This window comes from Trachymyrmex septentrionalis, unplaced genomic scaffold (assembly GCF_001594115.1).
Source record: "Trachymyrmex septentrionalis isolate Tsep2-gDNA-1 unplaced genomic scaffold, Tsep1.0 scaffold132, whole genome shotgun sequence".
Lineage (NCBI taxonomy): Eukaryota > Metazoa > Arthropoda > Insecta > Hymenoptera > Formicidae > Trachymyrmex > Trachymyrmex septentrionalis.
The window spans coordinates 1068811-1078535 of record NW_017304461.1 but is presented as its reverse complement, the minus strand read 5'-3'; the positions used below and the strand labels follow the sequence as shown (position 1 = coordinate 1078535).

The 9725-nt window shown below is 30.5% G+C and overlaps 1 protein-coding gene across 3 annotated transcripts in view; it reads right to left on the bottom strand.

The window, feature by feature from the left end:
• Nucleotides 1-872: 872 nt before the first annotated feature.
• The window catches only part of LOC108757100 (xanthine dehydrogenase/oxidase-like), a 19838-nt gene continuing 10985 nt past the window's right edge, over nt 873-9725 (bottom strand). For all 3 annotated transcript variants that reach the window (XM_018501450.1, XM_018501449.1, XM_018501451.1), the window contains 15 exons: nt 9389-9520; nt 8539-8695; nt 8117-8324; nt 7014-7540; nt 6626-6923; nt 5518-6036; nt 5127-5310; nt 4678-4974; nt 3665-4100; nt 2698-2826; nt 2490-2620; nt 1837-2095; nt 1627-1723; nt 1331-1438; nt 873-1095 (listed from right to left, as the gene is read on the bottom strand). In XM_018501450.1, coding sequence (XP_018356952.1) covers nt 1028-1095; nt 1331-1438; nt 1627-1723; nt 1837-2095; nt 2490-2620; nt 2698-2826; nt 3665-4100; nt 4678-4974; nt 5127-5310; nt 5518-6036; nt 6626-6923; nt 7014-7540; nt 8117-8324; nt 8539-8695; nt 9389-9520 — 3550 coding nt within the window. In that variant the 3' untranslated portion in view covers nt 873-1027. The remainder of the gene's footprint in view (nt 1096-1330; nt 1439-1626; nt 1724-1836; nt 2096-2489; nt 2621-2697; nt 2827-3664; nt 4101-4677; nt 4975-5126; nt 5311-5517; nt 6037-6625; nt 6924-7013; nt 7541-8116; nt 8325-8538; nt 8696-9388; nt 9521-9725) is intronic.

Below are 9725 nucleotides of genomic sequence, written 5' to 3'. Positions count from 1 at the left end.
ACTCTTTAACGTTTTTAATTTTTATATGTTTAACGCGGATTTATTAAAATTATTATTAAATTTTAAAAATTATTATATACTACTCAACAAAAAATAGGAAACACTTTAGCACGCTCAAAATTATGCAATATTCAGAACACCATAACTCGGTGAAAAATATCGTAGACAAAAAATCAAGCATTTGAAAGTTTGCAATCTCTACTTTCGAAATCGGTAATTGATATTTCAATGTGACTGACTTTACGGAGTATACGAACACAAATGGAGTCTCGTCAAATTTGAAAATTTTGTACAAATTTTATAAAGGTCTATGGAATGAAGTAAAAATCACACAAAAATGCGGTTTACGGCAATTGAAAGAGTGAATCTTTACTTTCAATTTACTTTTTTATTGAGTTTTATACGATTTTTTTTCATCGAGTTATTGAATGTTGAAGCAAAAGTGATCATTTTGTCGAAATGTAAAAATTTTTTTGATGAGATTTTCGATTGATCAAACGACTAATCTTTAAAGAACACTCAACAAAAATAATAGTCAATGTTTTACCTTAAATGTATGCAGATATAATTATGATTTTTTCTGTATATGGAAGAGGGACGTTTAGTAAACAGTATTTATTAAAAATGCTACTAGAAAAAATACTAGATGTACTACAAGTAGAAAATTTCGCAAGAAGTATATTTATATTGAATTATTACGTTTACTTATTTTATATTATATATTATTATTAATATAAATTATACATTATGTTGCAGATATTATTGTGATATTTTCTACTTGTAATACATCAGGTGTTTAATAAACAATATTTATTAAAAATATTTAACATAATAAATGTCTTAGTTAAACCTTAACTAATTGAATTGTTCTGATAATTATTATATTACTCTAAAATCTTTATAAAAAAAGAATAAGTAAATTGTTTTGTATTAGGAACCCTATTTTAAATTAGAGCAACTAACTACAATATAATAAGCATAAGATTTAGTTTAAAAGCACCAGTTTGTTTGTAAATCTCATTTTTGTTTACAGCACCATATTATCCTTATTGGTTAAACCATTTAAAAGTATGCGTTCATTGGTATATGATCCATCTGTAAAAATTATAAGTAATAAATGAGTGCATATATTGCAATAATATATTTTATTTAAAAAATTACAAATTTATAAAAGAAGAGAGAGAGAAAGAAATGTTATATCTTGCAGTAAAGAATACTTATTTTTATTATGAAAAATGTACAAACTAGTGCAAGCCACAAAGTTAACTCTTCCTGTATGTTATCAACTACAACGAATATACTTAATTATTATTTGCATTCGTGTTCTTACCTAATTGGTACCATACATTATTTCCCATCTCCGCTCTAGCAGAGTTCAACGCATTGCGGATCGCGATTGGAATTACAAAAGCCATACAAAGCGGTGGTTCACCGGATGCTGCAAAAAAAAATTTCAATAATTAATAGGCATTAAATTTTTCAATCTTTTCAGATCTGTTCTTTTTTACGATCAATTTTTTAATTTAATCTGAAGAAATTTACAAGAAATGTTATGAACTTTAAATTCTTAATTTTTTCTTAACAGATAATAAGAATTTAAATATGAAAATTGATAGAGTTTCTTACCTTTTGATCGAAGAACACCGAATGGATTAGGCGCGTTTCTGCGGAAAGATACACGGAAGTCCTCCGGAATATCTTTTATTCCTGGCGGTTTATAGTTCTATGGCAAATAGGAATAAAATATTTTAAGTTTAATCATTCTTGTCTGATAATATCAATGAATCAGAGCAATTGTCTGATAGAGTTATTAGTTCAAAATTCAACATAATGTACCCAAGTTCTGTCATTCGTTAATAATCCTGTTTTAGAGTCGTACACCAACTCTTCAGAAGTCCAGTATCCTATTCCCATCACGAAAGCACCCTCTACTTGACCAACATCGATTTCCGGATTTAAGCTTACACCCACGTCTTCCATCAAGTCGACTCTTCTGATAATATGCTGGCCGGTTAACAGATCGATTTCTACTTCGGCAATAGTGGCACCATAAATGTTATAAGGCTTGAGTGTATCATCCTGCGTGGGCGCGTACCTGTAGAAGTGTAGTAAATTATAATTAATAGATAAATAATAGACTAATAATAGATTAATAAGCAACTAAAAGAATATTATATTTCCGCATCTTTTCTCAACATATAAAAATATGCAATTTACAATGCAACACATAAAAATATGTTATTTATTTATCAAAACTAAACTGAAATTATTATGATATGGATATATTGTTCTCAACCAAAAAAAAAATGCAAACAAAGCATTTAAACTGCACAATGTACTAGTTTGTAACAAAAATATGATAATTATTTTTTTTTAATGGAAAAAATATGGTACTTTTAGAAGACGTCAAAATGTTTAATAACTTAACATTTATACGATACAATACATCATTATTATTACGTTAAAAGTGAGTTGCATTAAATACTTACAAATAGCGCGCGCATAAATCAACATCCTTTAGATATGCTGCAAGAACAAGTTCCTGCCAGCTTGGATTCTTCAGTTCTTCTTTTATCGGCTCGAGTCTCTTCAAGATTTCTTTACAGCATTGAATCGCGGCCTAAAATCAAACGATCGCTTTTACACATCGCGTCATTTTCGTTAAAACATTGTAAATGATTTAAATTGAGTCCTTACATATCCACAAGCCTCGCTAGTAATACTGCCCCCGGTAACTGAGTTATTTGGCGTTATTAAATTATTGGATGGTTTCACGGTGACTAAGTCTACATCGATACCTAAAGTATAAGCTGCTACTTGTGCAACCTATATAAAATAAATATTATTTTTATATAAATCGGAATGAAATACAAGCAGTTAAATAATCATTTCTTCTACAGTCTAGCTTCTACTTAGTCTTACCATAAATTCTATCAGCAGTTTAAAAGGATAGAGTAAAAAAAAAACAATAGATAGACCTAAAGTTATACATATAAATCATTTGTTTTTTATTCAAAATGCTCGCCTTTATTCCGCACACATTTGTGTAAACGTTGGGACCACTCATCGATCGATTGGAAAGAATAATATTCCGTGTTCCATCAAAGTTTCTGATTGGTCGTCTGAAAATCCATACCTTAGCTCGCTATAAAGCTATGGAGCGTTTTGGTTGAGATGGCATGCAAGAAGTTTCATTGCAATTTAAAATCGCTCAAGCGTTCCTTGTATCAGCAGTTGAGAAGCTTCCTCTGACAGTCCTGCATAAACTGATCGATGAGTGCTCTAACGCAAATGTGTGCGGAAGAAAGGCGGGCATTTCAAGTAAAACATAGATGGTTTTGTAGTTTTTTCTTTTCTACTTTCAGAATATATGTATAACTTTGGGTTTTTATCTGTTTTTATTATTTTTTTGCTCTATCTGTTTAAACTATTGACAGAATTTATGGCAGAATTTATGACTAGATATATAAAAAAGAATTTATAAAGATTTTCTAAATTTTTAAATTTAATTTCCTTTCTATTACATTTAATTATATGTTTGAAATTGTTAATCAAAATATAAATTATTTAAAAAAATTATTTAAAAAATCTCTTGATATTTATATAGGTAAGTTAGGTAAATTAGGAATTAAAGTAATTAGGAAAAAAACTTTCATTCGCGTACCTTGGTATTTATACCTTGGCCACATTCAACCCCACCGTGCGTCACGCAAACTGTACCGTCGCGAGCGCAGACCGACACCATAGCATTAAATTGGCCCCAGTAACCGAATGAATACTTCATTGGTACCAGAGCGATGCCCTTTTTCTTCCAGCGATTCTCTCTGTTAAATGTCTCAACTGCCCGCTTTCGTATCTCATAATCAGCCGATTTCGATAGATCCTTTATCATAGATTCTAATACGGCCTTATCCTCATCGTTCATATTCGCCAATCTGACTTGTAGTGGATCCTTTTTTGTCACTTTTGCAATGTGCTCCATTATATTCTCGATCATAGCCACTCCTTCCGTAGATCCTGGCGCTCGACAGTATGTGTTTGATGGTAAGTCAGTTCGTACATCGAATCCGTCGAACATCCAACTATCGATTGTGTAACAACTGTAAATAATCGGTAACAATTATCCACACTTAAGTAATGTTTTAAGACGCTAATGCAGTCTTCTGATTGGTTCATGACTTCTTAAGACCGTACTTAAGATGGTCTTGAATATAAGATCTGACTGTAAATACCGACCTTAAGATCTTAAAAATTTAATAAGACTAATAAAACTAATATAAAAAGTTAATATATTATAAAAAATTAACATGAATTGTATCTAATAAAGTAATTGCTTGAACATAAATTATTATTTTGATTTTTTTTTTAAAAGTTTTATTTTATGATATTTAATAAAATTCATTTTATGATTCAAATAAATATTATCATAATTTTTATTTCATTTCTCGTGGATTCCGCAAAAATTTTAGTGTTTAGTATAAGTCAAATAATAATTTAGTAATTTAATTTAATTCCTTATTTATAAATATCTTTTTTAAATTTTATATATTGATAAATGATAAAATATTCTCAAAATTTACTTTAAATTCTGAAATTTTGAAGAAACGATTAATATTAAAGTATTATTAGAAAATATTAATTATTTTTATTATATGTATTATATTTTTTAATACATGCCTTCCAAAATGATGCCATAGGACCCAAGCATGGGGATCATTGAAGTTACAGCCCGCGTTGGCCCAATATTTCGAATTATTGTATTGAATAACTCCCTCGTTGTCTACCCCGACTTCGTATTCGTGGCGTGAAGAAACTCTTTTGCCCTGCGCTTGCATATTGCCCTCAATAGACATAATTAATCGTGCTGGGCGATTCAGTTTGTGACATACTAACGCGCAAGAACATGAGAATAACACGTTCCGCGAAATTTTCGCTCCGTATCCACCGCCGATTCGTCTGATGTGAACATTGATACTACAAAAATTGAATTCACACGATTATTACGCTAATTTAATTTATTCCTTTTGTTTGATTTATTCTTACCGGTCTGAAATTATAAACGTGTAAATCACGTTATCACTATTAAATTAATAATACTCTCGAAACAGTCGCGGGAGATGAATTACCTATTGTTCTTAACACCGAGAACATTCGCAACCGATACTTGAATGAGGTCCATCCATTGCGACGTTGGATAAACGTCCATACCATCCTCTGCAGGAATGCAAACGCAGGATTGAGGCTCCATAGTATAATGGTACTGGCTGCCGGTTAGGAATACGCCTTTTATCTTGTGTTGAACGTCATCTCCTGTAAAATAACACAAAAGGTTTAAGAAAGAGAATTGCTCTACCATTTCTACATTTCAATGATTAGCAACAACTACTTATACTTATTTCGTATAAAAATACAGTTATTAAATTTCTCAAATTACTCGGTTTTATTTTGTTTTATAATTGTGATTGGACATTTTTAATTATAATTTTTTTCTTATCTTACTCAAATATTAATTCACACCTTTCTTTTTCGCTGGAATGCTAATGCCTTTCATGAATCTGGTATCGTCTTTCGTAACGAGGGAATCCTCAATGGTTAACACCGGCTTCTTCTTCAAAGTCTCAGAATATTTGACCTCTACTAATTTTGCGGCTTCATTTGCCAGATTATGCGTTTCGGCGGCGATCACGCCGATCGCCTGGCCAGCATAGAGAACTTCCTTTTCAGCGAATAACAACTCGTCATTTATCAACAGCATTAGTCGGCTGGAAGCCGAGATGCACAAATTCTTGCCGGGTACATCCTTGGCGCTGAAAAATGCCACTACACCTTTCATAGCGAGTGCTTTGCTCGCATCTATGCTGTCGATCTTGCCATTAGCGACTTTCGCAAGTACAAGAGCGCAGAATACTTCTCCAGGATATGGTGGTAGATCGTTGCAATACTGAGCCTCGCCTGATGTCTGCTGGATCGCCTCCAACTTTACCATAGGCTTGTTCACCGGCCATACGTTTTTATCTGTGTCATAGTCTTGCGTACCTAGAGAGTAATCAGATTTTTTAAATTAAAACAATCAGAAGCATCTCACGACTTTTTACAAATAAATCGGTTTAAGAAGTATTTCTCTATCTTTTTTTTAGTATAAATATATGTTAATCTACATTTCAATATTATATTATATATAAAAATATAGATTTATAAAATATAAATGAAGGGCTATAATTCCATCTTCTCAACATAAGTTTATTCATGTGTATATAGAACGTCCAGCAATAAGAAGAAAATTTAAGGAATTATTTTAGATGATAAAGTAAAATGGAAATAAAGAGATAACAAAATTGTGATAAATGTTTCATCTTTTAATTAAATGTGTGTTTAAATATTCACGCGCTTTAGACATTTTTACTATTTAATATTTAAACATTTGTAATTGAAAACAAAGTCTTACTTTCACTTTTTAATTTTTAATTTTTGTTCAATTTTTTATCACTAAAATAACTCCTTAAATTTTTGCCTTCTATTGTCGAACATTCTATGTAAAAAAATATTAAAACAAATTTAACTCCTTACATATATAGGAATACTTAAAAAGCAAAGATATATTATCATTTAGTTACTTTATGCGTACCTGAAGAGAGATCTCGTTTTAAAATGGATCCTCCACTGCGAAGTTTCGAATTCACATTTTCCGGTTTGATGCTCAACACAAACTTATAGAATAGTCCCATGGCGAGAGTCTTGCGGAATTCCGGCGAACCATCTGGCAGCACATGATCGGGTTGCAATTCATTATGCAATGTTTCCAAAGCTGTCTTCAGCACTTGCTTGTCGAGGATAGATTTACCCATTAGCAGTTGCTCTGTGTTTTTCGCATGTAAAAAGTGCTCGTTGATACCACCAAAGATGATATTAGGCCTCTCCAATAGCTTTTCGTGAAATATTGCGAATGTACTGAATTATAGTGATTAATAATAACGCAAAATACGAATAATTGAAAGGGATTATTTATCTATTACCTTGCCGGTGCCGTCGAGTTTGAAGAGGAAGCCGGCGTTGATATGAGCATGAGCATTTTGAGCTCTAGGCATGATCTTGTAGGATCTGTATTCGTAATCATCAGATAGTGCCGGCAACACTATGCTGTAGATGATTTTGTGGTGCATGTTCGTCTGCAAAAAATCCTGCAGCATCATGCTCTTCTTGATTCCCGGTGCCTCGAGGATATGTATTTGAGTACTGGCGGTTTCCAGCATTAAGAACAAATCAGACGGGAATTCATTATGTGCGTGCTTAATCATCAGATTGCCAGCGATGCTACCGATGTTACGCACGGGCACACTGGCAATCAAATCGATGTGATGGGCCAGGTGATGAAGATACTTGAATCCGGTCTCTGACGAGTACTTCTCAAAGGTCTCCATCGCCGTGGTGAGAGATACGCCTCCGCCCAGGGTTAGAGAATCATTAGTTTTTTCGATGCGACGTAAATCCAGGATGTCATTTATATCAATGCGGAGATCGTTTTTGCCAGTCCGATAGACGCCTGTAAGATTATATTCTCAATATTTTATATATTTTTATGAAAACTGATTATTTAGTATTTATCATTTGTTGATTTAAGTTAACAAAAATTTTGAAATGTTTTATTCTAACATCAAATATTTATTTTAACATCAATCGCGGAATAAAGAAAACTCATTTAAATTCGAACAATAAATATGGATATGTTTTATATGTGTTAAATAATCTACTGTGTTATTTAATGATACATTTAATATATGAAAAAATGATGTAATAAAAAAACGCTCTTTTTTATATAAATATCAGAAACGTATTTTCGTTTATTCTCATTTAAACAAAACTCTCATTATAAGAAAAAAATTAAAATAGTTCTTTAGACAAAAAATTCATTTCGTTTGAATTAAAAAAAAATTGTAAAAAGTGTGATCAATAATAAATATGTTACAATATATTATATTATAAATATTGTGGCACAAACAATTATTGTTTTGGAAGAATTCAATAATCTATAAAAATTATTAATTTGTTATATATATTATATATTTTTTATTCTATCTGTTTGTCTTGATTTATATCGTAAAAATTGAAAACAAATTACCATGTGCTGTGTTTCCGCCGTTTAATATGTACGTTGCATCTGGCTTCTCTCGAAATATCGCGAATAAATTTTCGATGGAGTAAACTTTATAGAATTCCGTATCCGCCAACTTTATATCCAGCGTATTTCCATCTGAGAAATGTCTATCCGCGCAAGTGCCTTTGCATGGCATTCCGTTCTTCGGACAGGTTTTAATTTTATAGATCTCCTATAAAATGTATTATTGGATTTATAATAATATTTAAACAAATATATAACAGTTTTTCATAATATTAATAAAATAGTAACTATAGTTATTACATACATAAAACGGAATTCTATGAAAATAGAATCAAATTTTAGTAAAAAATTCGAAAATATAAAAATGAAATCTTTACCGATGTGAAATAAAATATTTACGTCATATCTCTATCAAAACATACCTCAATATCGCGAATGTCTTTCGCTAATTGTGGAGATGCATCACTGGCAAATCCCTTAAACGCGTCCAAAATTGGACGATAGCCTGTACATCGACAGATGTTACTACCGAAGGAATTCTCGATTTCCTGCATAGTTAATTTCTTGTCTTGCACAAGACTGAAAATTACGATAATAAAATGCATATGCTAATATAATATATACAAATTTATTTACATTCTGTTAAATCCTTATCAGGAATTTACGAATTAGAGATTATAATTCAGTCAATTGAAATAAAACGAATTAAATTTAAAAAATTGTCTGTTTATCATCAAATTCTAATCTTCAATTTTCAATCTCCAATGCATAAAGGGCTTAACATTTTGAATATCATATAAATGTAGATTATGCTCGCTTCCGCGTATCATTATTTATGTATTAATGTTTTAATTTATGATTTGCTTATATATATATATATAATTTAAATTATATTTGATTATTTTAACTAATAATTTATTTACTAATATTTTTCTTTATTATGTATTATTCAATGAAAATTTACTGCAACACCAAAAGTTTCGAGAAAATTGTATACGTCTAAAATTATTATTTTTTAAATATGACAATTTTAATTAACTCGCATCATTATTTATGCATATATTTTTAAATTACAATTTTTATTTTGACTAACAATATTTATTTGCTAATTTTTTCACACATTTATCTGTATATCCGAGATTGTAATATGATTTGATTAAAAAAAATGTGATAATTTCAATTAATTAATTTCTTTACCACACGCGCACATACACACACACACACACACACACACACACACACACACACACACACACACAGAGATATACATACCTGTAAAGATTCATTACCATGCCAGGAGAACAATATCCGCATTGCGAGCCATTCTTTCCAGCGAGTGCAGCTTGAATTGAATGATAACCATCTCGTTTATTTCCTATCCCTTCGATCGTGTGAATCAACCATCTGTAAAATTATTTACAGATTATTATTTATTTATAGATACACACTAATATTATTTAAAACTATAATTCTAATAAAAAGAAATTAAATAAAGAGAAATTAAATAAATAGATCAAGTTAGAAAAGTTGAACATGTCAAAGACTACACTGAAAAAAATTTACGAAATTTGAATAAATAGTTTGTTTAGATAATGACACCAAAAATTTA